Below are 23479 nucleotides of genomic sequence, written 5' to 3'. Positions count from 1 at the left end.
AGAACTAATAAGAGCTCAACGGGGAGTTTGCAATTCTGTTTGTATTAAAACGTAAACAAGCAAGCCAAAAAGTAATGTTAAAAGGGGTGATTTATATATATATATATTTTGGTTGTCTTACCTACTTTAATATATGTCATATCTGTCTACTACCTTATGATGTTTTTGCACTATTTTGTTGAATCACAGTTGTATTTTCTCTGAGTAAACCTTAATTATGCAAGCTGGAGAATTTGACATTCATGCTTTCTGCACCTTTCAAAGCATTGAGCAGCTGGCCTGTCTCTGAATGAGTCACTTCCATTTCCTCCCCTGAGTCCGCCTGGCTCATTCACAGTGCAAGCAGGAGCTGAACTAGAGGCTTTCAGAAACGCCCTGTCTGCCCCTCATCCACCGCTCCGTGTAAGAGACCTTATTGATTTCAGGTGAACGAGAACTCAAAGAGCTGAGGTCCCCCGCACACACCCATCGTATTGACTGAATTTACTAAACTGTAAATATTTGAAAATATTAATCCAAATATTCATGCTGATATGTTTGCCTCTTACCCTCCCACTATCCTAGGCATGTTTACATTAAAAGTGGGGTTGAACTTATTTTTCAATTATTTTTTTATCTTCACTGGTGTCTCTGGCAGACATAAAAGTCCGTCCACCTTTGTCATGGGAGGGATCACACGACAATATAAGGGTAGGGTCATCTGGACCCCATAAGACTAGGAGGGCTAAAAGGTACTTAAGTGGGTTTTTGTGCTTTTTCAATACTATGTTCACACTGGACATTTAGCAATTGGTGTTCACACTGGACCGTCACTATCCGACACTATAGCGAATGTTTGACACCTACAGTTGGAAAAGGCAAATGTCAAAGTGGTCCAAATCTTGTGATACAGATTTTTCTTTCACAGCTCTGTTCCAATATATGAAAGACTTGGTGTCATAGAATAACAGTTGGTACGACTGTAAATTAAAAGGGACGCCATCCATATGCCACCACCAAATCTGAGTCCCTGATTGGTCAAAGTTCCACTAGTTTGTTTTTGTACAAAGTAGCTAAAAACTAGAAACTTGCATGAACGCAAGATTTTGAACACGGAAGCCCAAAACGCGCATATACATGCGTTTACATAGACTTTTCATTTAAAGTGGTCACCTGCACACAGAGGGTTAAAAAGAGGAATTTTACAAGCTTTAGGAGTGAGGCAGTAGAAATCAATCAACAAAAAACAACTCAAATTTGTCATTTATAAAGGTAAATAAACTGTTTTATTGATGTTTAAACATTAGCTTTATCTTTTAAATCTGCCAATTGGTGATTAAAGTGAGAATTTGAAACAGATTTCTTAATAATGTCTGCTATAGTTTCGCAATCTTTTGTAATAAATGTTATTTATCTAAAAATATTCAGATTTGTAATATCAGATAATGGTCACAAAAACGCCCCAAAAAACGTCTTAAATGTAAAGTAGTCTTAATTATGAGATGGAGAAAGAGCAGACCTGCTCCTGCTGTCTTTGTCGGTTGGTCATAAACTACTTGCAGCGTAATAGGATGTAAGAGTGAGGTCAAATGCTGTGAGCCCCACAGGGGGAACACATGATTAGATGATATGCAGACGGCACATATTGGAAGGATGGGGGAGCACCTGTCTGTGGACAGGAACAACAGTTGCCTCTGACAGTTTCATCACATAAAGTGTTGTAATCACGATCAGTGCTCCTCCAGGGTTGTTAAGAAATTTCTCTGATTCAAGTATATTTTTCATTTTTGTGGTCAGACTTATATTTTAGGTATATTAGTTGAGGTCTGGCAGAATATTCAGGGTAGAAATGATCTCTCCTCATGTGAGAGTGAAGAGAGGTATTCATAGATAATGTGTAATATGAAAAATATGTATCTTATATTGTGTAATCTCTGCTAGTGACAGCCTGTATTTGTTGCTCGGATACGGTGTTGACTCATTCCTGTTTGTTCTCTGAATTTATCTGATCCCTAGTGACTACTCTGTCTGTTTCCTGTCCATCTTAGGGATAATTAAGTTTCAGGCTCACACCTACCTGAAAATAAGCCACTGTTTTAAAGTATAGCTGGGAGTGGCAACATTCTTTCGCACATTTAGTTAATGATTAATGAGTCGTTGTGTTCGCTCCGCTATGTCAAAGTTCTCTCTAAGTAAAAAACAAGTAAAAAACAAAAGACGTACTAGTAGTGGTTTGGATTGGTCAAAGTTGCAGGTAATCAAAGATGCTGATGTATCTCTGACATTTTTCCTCCTGACTTAGTAAATAAGCAAGAGTTTTTATTGGTTTTTCTTAGGACCAGAAGTTTGCACCTCGATTGCTACCTTTAACCTATCAGACTGAATGTATAAGCACGGTGGTATCTTCCGTGGTCTTAAATTTGGTTCTTAAATTTTCTTTACTACCTTCTTAGAAATGGTAAATGGTATATACTTGTATAGCACTTTTCTAAGTTCTTTGAAAGTGCTTTACAGTCACAGTCCCATTCACCAATTCACATTCACACACTTCTGATCACTGGTGCCAGCCTATAACCACCAGAAGCAATGTAGGGTTCAGTGTCTTGCCCAAGGACGCTCTGACACATTGGCGGACTATTATTGCAACCTATCAAAGTTTCATCCAGGACAAGTGAAGTCAGTTTTACTGTTCTTAAGTCTATATTCTTTGCATAAGTCATTTGATTGAAACTATCTTATCCATACCTGCTTGGACCTAATGGGTTGTGACTGATCATTGCACAGGAGAAGGTCAAGTTCTATAAATACGCTACAACTATAAATACCTTAGTTAATGTTTGTCCCACATATGGTTAATAAGCCTCAGAGTTGGCTTTATGTATAGATCAATTAGACCTCAGTTGTTTGGTTTCACTGATGAAACTGATGTGAAAAGACAGGTGGGGAATTTTTCTTCTTTCATAAAACTTAATATTTTGTTAGTTTGCTCCTCATGCTCCTCAATGTCTGTATTTGCATGCACAGCACAATATGCATAGAAATACTGTTGGTTCTTTCTTGTCTATTTTGTTTTTCAAATTCAAATTCAAATTGATTTTATTTATAGAGCACTTTTCATATAAACAAATACATTTTCAAAGTATTAAAGATAAAAAATAAAAATTAATAATGATGATAAAAGATAGTAATAAGTCATAAAAACATACAACATACACACATACTAAAATCTAGTTAAAAGCTAACCTAAAAAGATGAGTTTTGAGTTTTTTCTTAAAAACCTCCACAGTTGATGAAGTCCTCACCTCCTCAGGCAGGCTGTTCCACAGGCGAGGCCCGTAGTGCCGGAACGAGGCCTCGCCATGGGTTTTTGTTCGAACTCTAGGCACTTTTAGCAGGCCTGCACCTGAGGATCTGAGGGTTCTTGGAGGCTCATAGGCTAAAAGTAACTCGGATAGATAAGAAGGTCCAAGACCACTAATACTCTTATACACTAATAAAAGAATCTTAAAATCGATCCTAAAGCTGACGGGGAGCCAGTGCAAGGACTTCAGAATCGGTGTAATGTGCTCCCTTTTTCTGGTTTTGGTCAAAAGGCGTGCAGCCGCGTTTTGGACCAACTGCAGGCGATTAATTGTGTTTTTCTTTACACCAGAGAGGAGCGCATTACAGTAGTCTAGTCTAGATGTTATAAAAGTATGAATTAAAATTTCAGCACTGGCTCTGGAGAGAAAGGGTCTGACTCGACAGGTATTACGCATGGTGATAAAAAGCTGTCTTAGTCACCTGGTTTGTATGTGCATCAAAGCTCATGTCTGAGTCTAACGTTACACCAAGGTTTCTAACTTTGTCACAAACAACCACATTTTTGGCAGACAGATAGAATTGGACCCTCTCTCTCTCAGCCTTAGGACCGATGACTAAAACTTCCGTTTTTTCTTGATTGAGTTGCAGAAAGTTCTCTCCCATCCATCTTTGTATATCTAAAATACAGTTAAATAGATCGTCCATGGGTTTTATGTCATCAGGAGAGATGGCTACATAAAGTTGAGTGTCATCCGCATAACTATGGAAACTTATGCCATGCCTCCTGATGATGTCACCAAGCGGAGTCATATAGAGATTAAAAAGTATTGTATTTTATTTAAATAAAAATTCTAATATTACAAAAAATCTATCTTATATGTAATAGGACTTATCCTTAATTGGTAAATTTGGATATTAGATCATTAGGGATAAATATGTGTCATTAATTCTTCAGTAAATCAAAATAATGTATTTAATTTGGCATTTAAAGAGCATTTTTTTAATTATTTTCCTGTATTTTTTTGTTAGAGCTGGATTAATACCTGTATATGGTTGTTTGTGTTTGTCCATCTGAAATCCTGAATTGTTTTAAAGGCCAAACAGATTACCCTCAATATACTCAGTCAGACCCATCAAGCCTGGTCAGTGATGCTAACTCACATCAAACCTGATAGAGTTTTCTGGACATGAGTCAGGCTGACGGTCCTGTTTATCTGTTTGCCCAGCTGAATGTGAATTATTGATTATCGAGCTCTATATTTAGGAGCCTCATTCATCAGGAGGACCTGAATGTGATGAGAGCAGCAGCAGCAAGTTTGTCCTGAGGGAAAGAAAAGAGCTTTATCTGCATAACCTGCATTCTGTGTGCTCTACAGCCAGCTGGCCTGACAGAGATAGAGGTTGTATGTGTTTTTGTGTGTGTAGGTGTGTTTGTGCGGGAGAATACTCTTTAGGGGTTGATTTTGGGGTGTTTCTATTGTCTCTTACACCTGTACATTACGCACACTTTCCAGAAAGTTACATTTTTGTCTCTTTAGTCTAGAATTTTAACCCAAAAGTTTTGGTCAAAATTCTTTTTGTCAAAGTAAGATAAACCTTTATGATTTCTGTTTTTATTTGGCTTTGAGTGAAATTGTCTCCAGTCTGTTTTTTTATTGATGAATCATGAACATTTACTTTAACCTAGACAAGGTTTACTATGATTCAACTTTTTTTTTTCAATTTATAAAAAAATGCAACAATGTACTTAAAGTAAAGGTGGCTCATTCGACCGCAGTTGTAAAGGATTATGAATTCATGAAATACAATTTTTATGTTAACTTTCATTATTTTCAGAGGGATTCTGGTTTGAGAAACAAATGGATTGAATGTACTGATCACAGCAACGTCAATAAACATTGGAGAATTAGCTAAAAGAGTCTTTGGTGAACTGGAAGAAGAAAGAATCAGGATTTTGGAGGAAGTTCGGTCCACGAAGTTCTTCACTTCCTCGTCAGAGCTGACATCCGGCTAAAAACGATACGGCTGGACATTACCGATATTGCTTGATATTTTAATGTAGCAGCGGTGAAGATTTACGTTAATGAGACACAGAACTATCATAATCAGACAGCGGGGATCAGACTACTCAGCTCAGAGGAGAAATTGTGGCTTCAGATAAACATGAAAAATGGCTTTTAAGACATTTAGGTTGTGGGATTTTGGTTAAAAACGTTATAATCATAATGAAACACTACTGGGGGCATTTTTTAAATAAAGAAATGTCATGGGGAACTTCAATCATTTAAATAAAAATCCTGGCAGGTTAGCTTTAATAGAAGTATTTCAAAATGTGTTTAATGACAAGAATAAATGTCAATGCTTTTTATTTATAGTAATCTGACTATTGTGTCCTCTTTTCTGTTAATCTTTTAATCCGAAATTAAGTATTTAGGTTAGTTTGGTTTAACATATGTTGTTTTCCTTTTACTAGAAATCGAAGACATCAGCAGAAAGAGGCTCAATGGGATGACTTTTAAACTCAGTAAGAGTTAAAATATTCATTCTAGCCATCTTTAATGGTGTGATTCTGGTTATTTCCATGTAGACTCTGATAACTGAGCACTCTAGGAAGCTCATGTTATGTTCTTTAACAGCTTCAGACGGTGCGGATGCAGCAGCTTTTTGGAGTGTTGGTGAAGTGGAGGAGTTGTACTTGTTGGTTTTGCAACTCTAATAGGTTTTATGGGTGATCGCTTGCCTTAGAATTTCGTCATGAGTTAATCATTTATTGTTTTATTGCTGCTCTGTCAACAGCACACCTGAGCTCGCTGGTTATTATTAAAATTCCAAACAGCTTACACATTATACACCTTTTCTCAGGGTCAACCCCAGCCGTCAGCTGCTGCACTTTAACTTCAAGTTTTTTCTTTCAAATCAAAACTAATCTTAAAGTTTCTGATAGTCGTTTGCATTGTTAACAAATAATGTTCCAAAGTGGAATCTGAGCGCCTCACTCACACTCCTCTGTAATCTCTCTGGTCTATCATTCTCTTTGAGCAATTACAGCCGAGCGCTACAGGATCACAGCTCAGTCACTGTGTAACTGAGTAAGATCTCCCAGATTAGACTAGCCGGGGACTTCTAGATGCTGTGCGCGCTGATGCAGCATCAAGGCGTAGAGCACACGTCGAGTCAGACAGGAAGCGAGTGGACGAGGTACGGGACTGCCTGCTGGAGGAGCCCACGTGTCTGTTGTGTCTTAGCTGTGAGCTCCGCCGCTGTTCATGGAGGACCGGAGGTAGGCTTTTGTTGCTTTTGTGGGGGGCAGTGCTTTCTCGGGGTGTCTTTGTCTTGCGGTTTGGCTCACTGGGATGTATGGATGCAGCTGGCTCTCAGAGCGGGGAGTTGTGTTTTGTTGTTGCTTGTGCACTTGTTATAGTGGTGTGATTACTCCCGATGCTCTTGATTGTTTTCAGACTGAGACCCCTGTGTCTGCACTGCTGTTTAAAGGGGAGGGAGTGAGTAGAAGTGAATTGTGATAACTAATCCTTGGACTGGGCTATTTTTCTTTTGAAAGTTGAATCGTGGAGCTTGTTTTTCTTCACTGTGGTCTTTCTAGAAAATCTTCTAACCTGCGGTAAGCCAAGCAAAGGCTACCCTGAACAAAAGCTCCCCTCTCTCCGTGCAGCTAATGGCTTAACCAAGCATAAGAAACACCCACTTCTGCCGCTCGCTCTCCACGCTGCATTGTTGCTGGTGGTTGAACACCAAGGGAACCCTTACCTGAACATTTAGGTTTTATCCATGTTTATTCTCTTGTTTCATATCAGCCTTTCATTGTCAAGTCCTGCCCCAGCTCCTGGTTCATGATTGACCCAAATACCCGCGCAGCTTCCACCCCTCCCCCTGACCTCCCATCAAAACACATCACTCCTCATTCCTTCTCCATTGTTCCAGAAACGTCTTTCCATTTCGGAACAGTTCCTTATAGCTTTAGTTCTCCAAATGTTTCCATTGAGCTTTTTCTGGATGTTTTTGTTTTAATGATTTAAGCGTTTTACTTAGGGCACATTCTCATAGTAAAGGTTAGATTCCCATCAGGGTTCATTGGTTTGAATAGACTGGAATTTTGGCAGTCCTCAGCTCACCTGCCGACCAAACATGTGAACCCCTCCCCCTGAGGGCGAGGGTCTCAATTTACAGGTGAACCAAAGTGCAGAAGTGATGTAAGCGATGCTTTTCACAAAGCAAAACTCTGGCTAAAGTTGTAAAACGTCTAACAGAGTGAATGGGATGTAGTGAGTCGATACAGGCTCTGGTCTGTGGGATTATTCCAAGCTGTTTGCTCCGCTTCAGGCTTTGCTTCGCTCTGAGAGCGCCGGGTGTGAAAGAAATCCAAACCAACGTGTGAAATCTGTTCGTTTTCTATGCCCATTTGGACCGAGTCCACAGGACTGTCCTGCTGTGAAAACAACCTTACTGTTCAGGAACCAGAGTCAAAACAAGAATTGTTTATTTTTATTAAGAAAAGTAGATTTTTCTACGAGAACTTCAAATTCATTTTAAGACAGCAATCTAATATTTTCTATAGTCAAGTTATTGACTTGCTAATTAACGATTATGTTAATTATGTATTAATTAATTATCTTTTGATGCTATATAATGGCATGTCAAGAAATCATGCAGATAAATTGTTTTAACTGTAAATAACAAATGTGTTGGTTATATAAAAATGCTGTTTCTCGGGGTTAATCAACTTAATCAATAAATCGATTTCTAAGATTGATCTGTCTGAGGCAAGACCTTAATCGAATCAGCCTATACCATTGTATACTTGTTTCAAGTGCCATCATTACAGTCCAATGTGTGGAAACATTGAATTTTGCAAATGTGTGACCATACAGTAATGTATTAAGATTTTGTATTGTTTTGATGTTTAGTGGGCTGATCTGTACAAAACTAAAATGTGAATGGATTTGCTCTTAATTCTTGTTTACTTGTTTGTACACATTCAATTTACACTTAATTATCTTGCAAGAAATACAATGAATCTGGAAAACTTCACCTGCACTGTTCAGTACCAGGTATTTATCCCTGAGTCACACTGGCTAAAGATGTCCTGAATCCATTTTAGGTGAATTGGATTGTTTAAAATCAACGAATTGTTTCGTCGACCACAAATCACGATAAGAATCAAATTGTTCAAATAAATCGTTATACTCCTAGTTGTTACAATACTCCATTAATAAGGTTAAACATCATGAGTTTAGTCTGTTAATGATGATTACGATGGATGAGGATGCTCAGACTAACACTCTAGTTTCACACCGATGTTTGTTTCGTGGTTTCGTTTCTTCAATGTTCTCAAAGTTAAGCTATTAGTTCCACATTTAACTTCTGACATTATTGATTTTTTGACAGCAAGCTTCCAGCAAAGAACCAGTGAAGCGTCATGATCAAAATGCCAAACCGTTCATTTACTTTGAAAGGCTTGACATTGATCTCAGGTTATTACATGATATATTTTATGCTCTTTCTACGTTGATATTTAACCAATACATCATCAGAGATCAAATCCCAATCACATCATTGGCTTTTTAATTAGTCTGTTATTCAATAGAGACTCCAGGAAGTCTGTTCTCCGCAAATGACCATTTTACTTCAGTTATAAGCAAAACTGCTTTATCAAATGACCCTCCTTGATGTTTTGTTGTCTCATGTCTCTCATTAAAATTATTTGCATTTTTATTTTTTGCATATGGTCTTGATTTGCTTTCTGTTTGGTGTAATCTCTGTGCATGTAGCGTTCGTTTCATCTTCCTACATTTATGTTTTTTAATCTTATTTTTCAGCACCTTTTGCTATTGTCTGTAGTGTAGATATTAACAAGAGTGTTACACTTTTTTACTTCCTCTGCAGGGAAATAAAAAAACTTAGTAAACTTAAAAGAGTAAACTAAAGATATTTTTTACTTTAGAAATCATTTTCATGTTTTTGTTTTCTTCTTTTTCTTGGTGTTTCTGTACTAATCCAACTGCTAGAATTTACCAGTAGAAATAGACAATTGACTTGTGCCTATACTGTATATTTTAAATATTCCATATTTAATTGTTCAAATTCTCTCTCCTGAGAGAGTCAGAAATCTTTTTTTTAAACTATGCCCTTCAGAATCTGATGACAGAAGGTCTTAGCTCTGAACGGAAGTGTTTAGATCTTCTTCAGCAGCTTTTTGATGGCTCAAACACAAAGTCCTGTTTGTAAATGATTGAAAAGCTGGATTCGTGCTGAAAACAAGAATTTAAGGTTTAAAAATGTTGTATTCCCAAAGTACTAAAGGGACAACATGTTGCTTTTGTTAGGATTGAGCTGACTGCTTAAAAAAATAAAAAAACAAAAACACTTTATTTAATTAGTTTTAAAAATAATTAATCTAAAAAGGAATTAAACAGAAGTTGTTTGACATGTTTTATATATAAAGTTCATTTTTATTCAAAATTTGTAGATGTTTTTTTTATATATTAGTTAAAAAAATCATTTTGGACATGATAAGTTTTAATGCTCCATAGACAATATCTATGAACCTCAGTCTACTATGAAAATCCATTGTAGCCTCAATACTGGGGCGGAGCTACGGGGCCAAACACGCCAATTTGAGTCAATATTAGTGTTATTATTGATAGAAATTTTAAAAATCATTGGTATAAGCATCTTTAAGCATTGGAAAAATAACAGAAATATATATTTTAAACGATATAAAACAACAATAAAGACAAAATGGTTACAAATACATATATTATCATATGATTCCTTTAAATTCGTTATGACGCTTTACCTTGCTTTTCTCATTTGCCATCTTTCAAAGTCCCCCCCCATAAAATATTCTAGCTCTGCTGTTGCCTCAATAGAACTGTTTCTGTAAAGAAAAGTCATATACACCATCCATAATGAGCAAAAAAAAAAAAAAACTCCTGCTTAGAAAAATCAACAATGCTGCACAGTCATGTGACTAATCTAGTGATGACACATTTGTCCATTACGCTTTTTATATCCAAAATATATAAAAAAATTAAAAATTGTGTTATAATAGTCATCCTTAAAATGATGATATTTGAAATATTTGTACTTGGCGTTAAATTAAATACTTTAATAACAACATAGTTGTTGTCAGTCAGAAACTCAGTGTTCCATTTTTCTTATTTTATTTCTCCGTTTTCTGAATTGCTGATTGCATCACAGCTATTAGTTTGTGTTGAAACCACTCGAGTGAGCAGCAATGTTAGCAGATTGGTTCAAAAGGACTCTACAATTAGAAAACTGTGAATTAGCAGAAGCTGAAAATGAAAGCCAGTGATTAAAGTGGGTGGCAGAGTTGTGTTAAAGGAGCAGAGAGAGCCTGAAGCCCTCCATGCATGAAGCTTATGATTATCAAGGTGCTAGAGCTCCTTTCATATCAGAATGTTGTGTAAAGAAAAATACTTTGTTAGATAACTTTTTTATCTGCCAGAAATTACCTAATTATTTATCATCCTTGACCTTTATTCTGATAAGAAATGCCTCAACATTGCAATTAACCTTTATTCCACATCAATGATCATTATAATCACTCAAAGTCTATGAGGAATGAGCACTGATGTCCTTTAACATCATGTGATCAGGTATTTATCAAATACTTATAAAAGAAACTCTCAAAGAATTAAGTTTAAGCCACGTGTAGTAGCAATTTATTCAATGATTGTTTTCTGAACATTTGTGAATCATTTCAACCCTTTAAGGTGTTGGTGAGGCCCAAAAAATCCCAAAAGACCACTACAGCTATTTCCCATTGATTCCTTTGGTTTTACACACAAAATAAAAGCTTTTATGTGTGTGTGGGAGGGGGCAGTTGCACTTTTCTATTCTCTGTTTTCCTATTTTTATGTTATCCAAAGCTGTTTAAGAGTATCCAACATTTGTAGAAAATACTGAATGAGGATAGAATCAGGATAGAAAACTGTGAAGAACATTTTAAGGTTTTTCTGTTAAATGATCCAAAACAGCATTGATTTTATCCTTTTAATGTTGTTTTACTGTTGAACCAGAAGATTGACCAAAAAAGTTTAAAATAACAAACAAAATTTCTTTTTATCTGAATCTTTGTGGGTTTTTTTCAGTTTTGTTCATTATGATCTCCTGTTCTAAATTAAGGTATGAATGATGATTAAATACAAATAATTTCAATTTTCATCCATCAATTAAATAGTCATACACATAGCGATATACATTATAATAAAAAGTAAGAATCGTGGTTCGATTCGTGAATCGTTGAGCTTGATTCACGAATAGAATCGGATTGCCACCTAAGCAATGATCCACAGCCCTAATCGTGATAGACATTTTCTTTTTCTATATCGCCCAGCTCTACTGTATTCTATAAGATTTTCTCTAAGCACTGCAAAGTCAAACATGAAGATTAGGACGCTCATTGTAAGAGGATAGGCTATTGGTGATCTAAATCAGACATCTAGGAATTTTCCTGAAATTAAGAATTTTGGACCAACAAACTATATAAATTAAATAATTAAAGCTTTTGCCATTTTGCCGACTAAGTTTACAAAATTACATGTAAGCATTTTTTTGTGTTTGAGTATCCATTTCTTAGTTTTGGACTCTTAGACAGAATATTTATGTCGTTTGGTGCTTCCAATCAGATTCTTGAGATTATAAGGACTTTTGTTTATGTTTTTAAGTCTTATCCTGTGGGTTCACATTTCTTTCTTTTGTCTTACAGTGCATGAAGTGCATCTTTCTCCTGCAAACCCCAGTCAACTGACTCTACTCCCCCAAATCCAGGACCATGTCTGAAATCTATGATGATTCCGGTAGTTTGGAAGAGACCACCGACAGCTTCTGGGAGGTGAGGCTTTGACAAATCAAATGTACCTGGGAAGTGACTCTGCCTTTTGATGGACTCTTCCAGGCTAAGGGAAGATAAGCGGTCTCATTCATCAACATGTGTGTACGCACACATTTGCACATAAATCAGATATGCCGCTGATAGCACGCAAAGAAGCAGATTTGTCTTACGAGTTGGCTCATTGATTTGGTAGATCCACCCCACTCGTGCATCAGATTGTGACACCCACACTATTTCTCACCAAGCTGACATGCTGGGCCATCTCAGTGCCATTATTAAGAAGGGAGTTGAGTAAGCATGCTAAGTCCCATCATGATAAAGTGTTAAGTAATAAAAATGTCAAAAAGGTGTAACATTTGAGAACTAATCATGCTGCAGAGGCACACTCATCCATCCTGAGTGGAAACTTTCTCAGCTCCAGGTTGGATATTTTTTTGGGTGATTTATGTTAAAACTCATGTATACTTTATCAAACTGTGTTAAATATGTTGCTTCTTGTTATTTTCATTTATAACAGACACTTTTGACCAAATAGTGCTAAATATTGTTTTTAAAGATATTTACTGCTCAACTTTACTGTTTTCTAATGCAAAAAAAGGTGAATTCTCTGAAGAGTTTAATCAACTTTACTTCAAGTGTTTAAAGTGTCAAGCTTTTTTGAGATGTCACTGACCTACAACTGTCAGTACGGAACACAGTAATTGAAACTATGACAGTATAACAGTTGGGTGTGGTCATGAGACTCTTTAGTTTCTATGTCATTGAGTTAGATAGTTTTTATATCTCCATTGTCCTCGCTATCTTTTCAATCGATAAGGTCTCCAAATCCTGACAGAAACTTGCTTGTGCATTAAGACCCGGTCCCACAAGGTTGGCTGGTTCAACTATCAACAAACGTATAGCTTGTAGGTTTGCGCCTGCATTACTTTGTTTTATGTTCCACTTCATCTTGTTTACTAGCATAACTTTGAGAAATGGGTGTGATGCTATGTATACACCAGGTATGTGATCCAGGTTCAAGAACAAACGGGACTTTCTTGAATGCATATGGTTTTCACACTGCACTGTCGCTACCTCATGCTACTGCATGTACCCACAGTTGGAAGATGCTTGATGCGACATGTCGTAGCGGTGCAAACCTTGTGAACTTGCTCCAGGCTTTTTCTTTCACAACTCTAACCCAGTATACAAAAGACTTGGTGCCATAGAATTCAGTCTGGGCACAAACAGCAATTATTTATTTCTCCTCCATGGTCAATTTTGGTTGGTACTTGAATTATAATGGATGCTACCCATACGTCACTACCAATTTCTAGTTCCTAATTGGTCAAAGTTTACCCTAGTGTAACTTTCAGAGCGTTCAAGTTTTGTACATAGGGCCCAAAAACGGACTTAAAAACGTATGAACACAAGAGTTTTGAACATGAAAGCGTGAAATGCGCATATACATGCGTTTATATTGACTTTTCATTGGAAGTGGCCTGTTCCTGAGCCCGTTATAAACACACTCATTAAAGGCCAAATCCAAATTCTTCCCTTAACCCTACAGCTTCTCCCTACCCCTCCAATTGTAGGGGCATTTGAAGGGGTGGGGTTGTCTGAAATATTTTTTTTAAGGGGTAACTCTTGTGGCAGGGCCCTCCGCCGCAAGAGTGTTCCACGTTGCACTTTGCCGCGGAGGAGAAGCACTTCTCTTTCTGAAGCATATAAGTTTATATATATAAACTTATATATACTTATATATATACTTATTATATATACTTATAAATGTAAGTAAGGATTTTTTGTTTTAACATGACCTTTTTGAAGTTATAAAACCAATTTTGTTATATATTTTCAAGTTAGCAGCTAGCTCTTGTAGCTCCATGCTAACGTAGCTGACTGGAGTAGTGTCCAAATCTACAATTCCATGATCAAGTGCCCTATAAATTGCCCAGAATTGTTTGAAAAAACGAATTGCTTCTAAAATCCAAGGCACTAGATAGTCCTGCACCATATAGTTTGTTAGTAGTTCGGGATTAGGGTGGGAATTAAAACATAGCCTATTTTTTCATAACTCTCCATTGGAGGGATAAATATAGGGATAGGGAGAAGCTGTGGGGGAAGAAAAGTGTAAAAGTTGTCTTCTTTCATGAATACATTCAACGTTAAACTGTTAAAACCTTCTCACGTTTTGTCTCAGTGTTGCTCTTTAGTTTTCCAAGATACATAAGTGTCCTGCCTGCATCTCCAACAGTCACCAGTAATTTGAGAAGCTGGTTCCCAGCAGCACATCCATTATAGATGACACGGTGGCTCTTTCGCCTTCAAAGCTGGAATAAATTTACCCGACCTCGCTGACAAAAGACAGCAGACTGATGTGTTGCTTTCACATAAGATAAAAATATGCAGAGAGAACTTTAGACGGAAAAGTAAATCCATAACTTTTTTATAGCCTGGGTTTATCACCTTTTTTTCCCCTCGGCCTCTGTTGTATCTTCTCATTATCCTTTCGGTCTGACAGTGAGTTCAGGAATCAGCTGGAGCAGCAAAGGTGTTGCTTCCGGTCACTTTATTACTCAGTCACTGCAGTACTGTTGAGGTGCTGCAGTGCTGCCTGCTGACTCAGCTGGCTGCTGCTGCTGCTGCTGGGGTGGAATACTATCATTTATCCCCCAGCTGCTTATAAGTCCCAAACTTCAGCTGAGTTCAAACTCCTCTTAGAGGTTTTTGTTTGATTACGTGCTTCGAGCGACATTCCTTTTGTTTGGATGTTAAATGAGGTTGTGTTTTCTTACTCTTTCTGTTTCGTGTTCTCTGGGCAAACTCACAGCTCATGGGAGGCCACTCCTGTGTTCACGGAGAGTTGTAAATTACCTGACATGAACCCGCCCCCTGCTTTCATTGCATAGCTCCTCACAGCAGCGGCTTGAGCAGCTTCTAGCCTGCTGGGGCCTCCTGTCAGTGATCACCTGCAGCATGCAAGGACAAGAGAAATGACTCACCGTTGTAAAAGTACAAAGTAGCTTCTGCTTCTTAATGTTGAGTATATTGTTGCCTATAAGCAGTAAATGTTTTTGCAAAACATCACCCAGAAGCGATTTGACAGAAACGAAAAGAGCATTTTTGGTGTTTTTGTGTCCTTTTGGCATATTTAAAGAAAATGGATCTAAAATTGCATTTCAGTTCATTTATTTGTTTAAATAGTTGTGAATAAGAAGCAGATGAAAGGAAAGATTTCAGAAAATTATTTTGTAGTGGCATAAGTGCTACAAGTTGACAGGCCACAAGCTCTCTGTGCCGCTTCATTCCCAAGTATCCACTTGTGGATTTTCCTCGTCTGAGCTAGTATCTGGCTAAAAACTGTACGACTGGATAGTTCCAATATCAGTCGCCATTTTGTTTCACCGGTAATGTTATGTTTGGGGTTGTAAGAGGCTGTAAACTAGCGTAGAGAGTGAGAACAGATGAATTATGGGAAGTGGAGGTAGGCTTACTCTGCACCAATATGGCCGCCCACAACTTAGAGGGGAATTTCTAATTAACTCCTCCCACTCTACAGGAACTATGTCCTAGAAAACAACACTGCTTTTTTTTTTTTTAATCATCTCTGCTTGAACTTCCCAACTTTTGTCATCACACATGCTTTTAACTCCACTCTCTATCTGATCTCTCCCTCCCCCACACACAAAACTCATGTTTTCTGGACCCCTTAGCTGTCCAAAGTGCCTGAACATCACTATACCAGCTCATTAGGGTCTTAAATCCCATTAGGTCACATAAAACACATGTGGTCTCCATAGCAGACCTACAGTTTTCTCATTCTCTACATTCTCCTGTTGTGCTGCTATGAAAGCTTAGAAGGAAATAACTGTGTACTGACACAAGATTTGTCATCTACCATGTGTGTGATACTGAAACTTAAATAGAATTGAAAGTTTGCTCATGTGTGTTTATTTACCTGTCTTTTACATTGGTGTTCTCCACTTTTTTCCTCCTCTTTGTTTGCTTTGCTGACTCAGCATTTGCATGCTTCTCTGAAAGCCTCCCAAGCGAGTGGAGGGTTTAAGTAGATGCGTCTCTTTTGGATCAGACAAAAAGGCGTGATTACACTGATATAACCAGAAAGGAATAAAGTCAAATAAAATAAAATAGTATACACTCACGCAGAAAATCCCTTTTGAGAAACCAGTAATGTCTCTTAAAAACAATAATCTCATCATCATCTGTGACTGCCTGATACACAGAGAGTGGGTGCAGTCTAACACTTGTTTTTTTTTTTTGTTTTTTTTTTTCCTGACAGGTTGGTAACTACAAACGAACGGTGAAGCGGATTGATGATGGCAATCGACTCTGCAATGACCTGATGAATTGCATCCAGGAGCGTGCCAAAATCGAGAAAGCGTACGCTCAGCAGCTGACTGAATGGGCCAAGAGATGGAGGCAGCTGGTAGACAGAGGTAGGGTGAAGTCTGTGAAGGATAGATTTGAACAGCATTATAAAAATTTGATTATTTTAATTTTCTTATGATATTAATCTTTACACACGCTTGTATGGATGTTTTTTTTTTTCTTGACCAGGGCCTCAGTACGGCACGGTGGAGCGAGCTTGGATGGCCCTGATGACGGAGGCTGACAAGGTGAGCGACCTTCACCAGGAAGTGAAGAACAGCCTGATCAACTTGGACTTTGAGAAGGTGAAGAACTGGCAAAAGGACTCGTACCACAAGCAGATGATGGGAGGATTCAAGGAGACCAAGGAGGCGGAGGAAGGGTTCAAGAAGGCCCAAAAGCCCTGGGCCAAAAAATTGAAGGAGGTAAGACAGACTCTGCAATCACAACATCAGCTTTTGTGCATGCAAAAATATAGTTTTTATGTTTTATTTCATTAGATGTTGTAATATTTTAAAGTTTTGCTTTGCTTTATTCTAAGGTCAAAGACAATCTGTCTTCCTTAAATATCCTGTAAATATACCAGGAGGTGGAATTCAATATATATATATAAAAAAGTTTTAAAAGCTTTTTTTATGTTTTTGTCATGATGTCTAGCTCGAGGCTGCCAAAAAGTCTTACCACATGACCTGTAAAGAGGAGAGGCTAGCCGTCACTAGAGAGGCGAACAGCAAAGCAGAGGCCTCGGTGACGGCGGAACAGCAAAAGAAGCTCCAGGAGAGAGTAGACAAGTGCAAACAGGACTCTCAAAAGGTGAGAACAGCAAATCTGTGCTTCCTAAAACCCCCTGAGATCATCAAGGTGCAAAATCATTTCCTGCCTTATAAACCGAGAAAGGCTTCTGTGATGTTTTTAGATACATTTTCCTCATGTTGCCCTAAAAAAAGCTTACGATTTACTGGTGTTCCAGAACAAATTAGAGTTGTTTTGTATGGTTGAAAAAACATAGAGGAATTGATTTAAAAATATAGAGATTACGTTAAAGTCCCACTCTAATCATTTCTAGATTTATTGTAAAAGTGTTTCTGGGGGTCTTTTAATGACGATTATGCAATTTTTCGCAAATATAAAAAAACTTGTGTCTTTAATGTTAAAACTGAAATAATTGTACTGCAGTTGCATATAAGATGTTTTCTTAACTCAAGGGCTGGAGGTAACCCATTAATCATCACATACCCTTTATATCCTATAGGACAGAGACAACTGCTGAATAAAATATAAAACAAAAGCCCTCAACAGCTGGAATTGTACACCCAGTGCTTTAAATATTAAAGCTGCAAAGAATTGTGGGATTTGCTTATTTCTTCCCATTAGTCTAGAGTTATTGATGCTAAAGGGTAAAACAAACAAGTTTTGAATGTTCTATTTTCAATATTACTGTGACTTATACACTCGTTGACTGACCCAAGACAGGAAGTTACTTTAGGAACACTCAAGGACAAAAAGCTTACAAAATAAAATACATTGAACAGGTTTAGGGTCATATCTGAATACAAATCTATTTCTGTTTCTTTTTTTTTTTTCTTTTTACTTATATTCAAATAAATATGTCAATACCAGTTGAGGATTTTTTTTGATTAATTGGGGTTTTTGTAGATTGTTTTATGTTTTGTGTGTCTTGTCACCAAGGCAAGGGAGAAGTACGAGAAGGCTCTGGAAGAGCTGAGCAACTGCACCCCTCAGTACACAGAAAGCATGGAGCAAGTGTTCGAACAGTGCCAGCAGTTTGAAGAACGGAGGCTGAGCTTCCTCAAAGAGATGCTGCTGGATGTCAAACGCCACCTCAACCTCACAGAGAACCAAAGGTTTGACCCAAGTTTTCAACTGGTGACTGGACGAGACGGCCATTAGTTTCACCGAGTCCTTCCTGTCTGTCCACAGTTATGCCACGGTGTACAGAGACCTCGAACACACCATTTCATCAGCAAGCCCACAGGAAGATCTGAGGTGGTTCAGCGGCAGCCACGGTCCTGGCATGCACATGAACTGGCCACAGTTTGAGGTACTGAAATACTTTAGAAGCTATAAGTGGATATACAGTAAACCATAAAAAACAATTTATGCCATTTTATTTTGGCAATATTTTTCTTGTTTTTTTTTTTTTTGCAGGAGTACAACCCAGATCTGGCTCATAGCATATCTAAGAAAGAAAAGTCCGGTAAAGGAGATAAGATCAAGCTGACTCATGTCACACCATCTGTGCATAACACTCAAGCAGGAGACAGAGGAAGGTAAACGTCCTCGCAAGTTCTGACTCCACTAATTATCGAGACATAAACTCATGTTTCAAAAGAGTTACACTACAATAGCTGCCAGAAACATAAAAACTCTGGATGGTAACTTTTTAAAACTTGTGTTCAGTGTGAGCAGCTATGAGAAGAACCAGGCGTACACGCCCTCCACAGAGTGGTCGGACGAAGACCAGATGGCCCCAAACTCGGGCAGCGACACCAACGGGGGGTCCAACCCCTTTGAGGAGGATGTGGGGGGAGGCGTGAGAGTCCGAGCGTTGTACGACTACGAGGGCCAAGAGCAGGACGAGCTGACTTTTAAAGCAGGTGGGGGAGAGGAGAAGGTTTTGTTGCTATTGACAGGTCTTAAAAGCTTTTAAAACATACCTATGTTAAACAGTTTTAATATATTTTAATGCATTCTCTCTCCAGTAACTAAAGAGTGATCTAATAGGCTGGAAATATATTTATCTGGCCTTGAGATCCACGTTAAAAATGCTCCATCTCATCGAGCTGTTCTGTGTCTCTGCTAATTAAGGAGAAGAGCTGACGAAGCTGGAGGAGGAGGACGAGCAGGGCTGGTGTAAAGGTCGCCTGGACAACGGCAAGCTGGGTCTTTACCCAGCCAATTACGTGGAGGCAATTTGAGCTTTTTTTTTTTTTTTCTTGAGCTCAGATGCTCCCTTTATCACGGATGAAGCTGAACCGTTCACTCACACCTGCACATGGCTAGAGACTTCAGAGCAAAGCTTCTGTTTCCTGTCAGGCGCCGTGAGCTGCCCTCATCTTCACCGTGGAGAACCTGTTCAGAACCACACCACCTTCAAATCCTTCAGCAGAAGAAGAGTTCTGTGTTCAGCTGGGCTTGATATCAACTGTGAGGATAACAGTTTGTTCTCTCACCAGAACGTTGTCATAGTGTCGTCAGACGTGCCTCTGCAGCCGGGATGAGCTATGCATTGTGCATTTTATGTAAATACTTGAATCTCATTTTGCAGTCTGGATGCTTGTACAGTTTTTCTTTGTGTGTTTTCATCTCTGCTACATGTTAGGGTCCCCAGAGGAGTAGTTTGGCATTCCTTGTGCTTTCAACTGGATTTAGAAGGACTTTGAGGCAGTTCAAACTCAGTCATTTATCAGAGTGATTCCCAAAGAAACAAAACAAAAAGGTTCATTTTTCTTTTAAACATTCTGCTTTTCAATCTATTAGCTCCCCAAAGTCCCACTCCGGTCATCTTTTGAGTTATTTTAAAAGTGTTTCCAGTCATCTTATAATTGTGATTGTGCCGTTTTCAGCTAAAAGCAATAAACCTGTGTGGCTTTCTAGGACATAGTTTCTGCAAAGTGGCAGAAGTGCTTCAGAAAATCGCCTCGGAGATGTGGGTTGGCCCGTAGTGACATGGAGCAACACCACTTCCCATCATCCCATTGTGTACATGCTCTCCCACTAGCTCACAGCTCCTCACACCCCCAAGATAACACTATCCATTAAAAAAATAAAAATAGCTGAGTAATATGAGGTATGAGGGCCCGTTTACAAGCATTTCTTTTTAAATTACGTCTTTAAATCTTGGAAATTTATGAGAAAAAATGGTAAATGACGAGAATAAAGTCGTATTTTTATGACTTTAAAAGTCATAGGCTAGATTTCCGAGACTAAAAGTCGTCAATTTACGAGATTTAAAGACATAAATTTACTCGTAATTTAACTTTTTTTTTTGTATTAAAGCCGAACAGTTTTAAACCAGATGCCAGCTTGGATAAGGAAAACAAAGACGTACATGGATCTATTTGTCTACAAATACATGAATCAGAAAAGATTCACAAAAATTTGGAAAAGGGAATACTCAGAAATGAAATTTTAAACCTCATTTCTCTTATTTATGTCCTTCATCATGCCACAAGAACTTGTTAAAAACACAATTTTCCTCGGAGTGGGGGTTTTACATCGGCAGCTTCATGGTTTCCTCATTCATTACCTGGAGTACATCTAAGCCCCAACAACCCAGTCAAAGCTCATTGAGGGAGGGACTTTTTAGGAAAGTTTTTCATCTGATTCTGTGAAAGCATAACAATCCTTCTCCCTTCCTGACCTGACTGCTCTTTCAGCTACATTCATGCACTCTTCATTCATATTTTCTGACAACATCAAAGGCAGCTCACTATTATAAAAACCAGAAAAAAAAAAAACAAAGCGGCTCACAGCAGAGCTGGTCTTTGAAATGCAAATATATTCCCTGCTAGGACTGTTCACATTAACCTCTGCTGTCCCGACGTGCCTGTCATATCCATACTTTCCATGTATTTATTCCCCGTGAGCCGATAAAGCAGACGAGCGGAAACCGCCCGCAGCTGTTTTCTGTGGCTCGCAGCTTCATTTCACAACCCGGATTTTAATTTATTTGTTTCTACAGTTAATCAAAATGTGTTTACTTTTAAGTGAATGTCATGGCTGCTTATCTCTGTGATTATGTGCATGATGATGCTCCCACGTTGGGAACCGATCCAACGCATGATGCGCTCCCACTTGATTATTGACGAAATCTCAACTCAGTTCCATTTTCGACACTGTCTGGATGATAATGATGATTATTCTCAATTTCTATCCAAAAACTAGGCTGTAATGAATGGATCTTTTAATTGAAATGTTGATCGTGGGTAAACATTTAAATGAGGCATGAACAAACAGAGTGCATGTGAGTGGCAGTTTCTTTCTAGCTGCTCGTGTTGATGAAGTCTGAGGGAGGCAGGTGTTCTCTTACTGCGACAAAACCAACAGGAAACCTGATCTGGGTTTTTTTTTTTTTTTTAAATATTGATGAGTTTTTTTGCAGCAGGAGCAACATTTATTTATCAGAAAACACATTTCTCCTGTGCTGTTGGTACTTCGATGTACTTTCTGGTCCTTCTCTGCAGCTCCGGTTATCACTTCATGCTGTGTGTTTGTTTAGCAAAACAGAGTTCACCTCCACAGAATCCAACTCATCCGGATCAGTTTACACCAACACGACGCGCACACCCTCTGTAAATGTTTGACAACCACACCATCGCAGACTTCTTCCTCTTGACTCTTGAATGAATCTTCCACTGTATTTGAGAAATCCACAAAGCTGTTTCATCAACTGTGAAGCTGGAAACTGATGATGTGTAGAATCATTTTCTTTCAAATTCATTTCGTGTCATTTTTCTTATATCTTTCTTTAGGGTTGTGTTGTAATTTCCACTTGATAATGGAATAAAATAAAAGATGACAACAGAAAATTGAGACATGGAAGAGAGTCATGAAGATACAACACTGTTAATTATTTGAAAAACCAACACTATAAAAATAAATAGTTAGGATGCAGTCTGTGATAAGTTCCTGTTATTAAAAAAAAAAAGCTGATAAAATGTTAAAATTAAGAAAAATAAAGCATTAAAAGTAATTAAAACACTGAAAATGAATGGATCCCTGTAGGATTTGATGGCAATACATCATCAAAACCCCACATATATGTATATATACACGCATCCATATATGACAAGTTGGGAGTGAGAATGCTTTGTTAAATCATGAAAATATAAATTATATAATACATTTGTAGGGACTTTAATGCTTTACTAGACACCAGATACGCTGGAGCAGCTCCATTGTTTGTAATTAGCAGAAGTAAACAAAATAGTCCTCGTCCAACAAAGTTCTTGCATTTAGTCGTGGACATAAAAAATACGTAACAAAATAAAAACTTGTTTTCAACGTTTTCAAAATCCTCCCAGGTGAATGTGTTAAATGGACCAATCAACAAAAAATACCAGGACCTGGCCATCCTCTTCAGACACAAACCATTAAAGACCCAACCTGAAGGTGAACAAATTCTTCCCCTAATCATGTGACATTAATGGTGTCCACAGGGTTTGACTTTTTGACTTTAGAATTAAAAGCATATTTATTGAGCCTTAATAAATATTAGCTCTTAAAGTACTTCCTGAATAGGGGACATTTAGTCACAGAGCGTCAAACACTCTCAGAAACTTAGCTTTAGGCAAATTTGTTTAAACACACACACACAAATATACACAAATCACCTCCAGGCTTCACTACACAGATTATACCACTAGAGGTCCCAAGTGACCAGCTTTTTGAGAACTTGTTTATAGTCACAGCTTTAATACTAAAGTGACATTTAATCCAAAATCTTCCTTTAAAAACTTTATCTATAATCAAACAAACTTCAATGATTTCTGCTAGTTAAACAAATGTAGCCACAATGAGTCGTGATGCCGTTTGTTCAAAACCCTATTTGTTTATTGCTGTTTGTTCCTCATCTATGCAAATATTTACAAATGACATTAGTCCCTATTGTTTCCTGCTCGGTCTGTCTTTTAGCTTTTGCTTCCTTCTAAAATGTCACACACATACAGGAAATAATTCAGCAAAGGAAAAGAAAAATGACTTTACTGTGTACATTTTTGATCAGCATCTGTTTGTCTTTCACTTATCACACTGACAGCTGCTCAAACAGGTTAATACTGCGGTTACAGTCTGAAGAACTACCGGGTGTCCATCAAAGTAGCAGTTCTTAAAGTTTTTTAACTGAAACTGAAGAAAACTCTGCAAATCCCTTCTGTAACTTGTTTACAATGAGAAGTGAAACATTTACTACACTTTAGAAAGTGCCAG

General features: G+C 37.9%; 1 protein-coding gene across 4 annotated transcripts in view; it reads left to right on the top strand.

The window, feature by feature from the left end:
• Positions 1–22082, top strand: part of pacsin1b (protein kinase C and casein kinase substrate in neurons 1b) — a 30092-nt gene extending 8010 nt beyond the window's left edge. For 3 of the 4 annotated variants that reach the window (XM_024270863.2, XM_024270861.2, XM_024270860.2), the window contains 9 exons: positions 12032–12157; positions 16440–16596; positions 16718–16953; positions 17186–17341; positions 18218–18393; positions 18470–18590; positions 18698–18819; positions 18950–19146; positions 19358–22082. In XM_024270863.2, coding sequence (XP_024126631.1) covers positions 12098–12157; positions 16440–16596; positions 16718–16953; positions 17186–17341; positions 18218–18393; positions 18470–18590; positions 18698–18819; positions 18950–19146; positions 19358–19467 — 1335 coding nt within the window. In that variant the 5' untranslated portion in view covers positions 12032–12097 and the 3' untranslated portion in view covers positions 19468–22082. Of the gene's footprint in view, positions 1–6151; positions 6563–12031; positions 12158–16439; positions 16597–16717; positions 16954–17185; positions 17342–18217; positions 18394–18469; positions 18591–18697; positions 18820–18949; positions 19147–19357 lie in introns of those variants that run through there. The other variant, XM_024270862.2, reaches the window with a different exon arrangement.
• Positions 22083–23479: the final 1397 nt, after the last annotated feature.

Source organism: Oryzias melastigma, linkage group LG5 (genome assembly GCF_002922805.2).
Source record: "Oryzias melastigma strain HK-1 linkage group LG5, ASM292280v2, whole genome shotgun sequence".
Taxonomy (NCBI): domain Eukaryota; kingdom Metazoa; phylum Chordata; class Actinopteri; order Beloniformes; family Adrianichthyidae; genus Oryzias; species Oryzias melastigma.
Note: the sequence above shows the minus strand (reverse complement) of the source record. Positions and strands in the feature narration are given on the sequence as shown.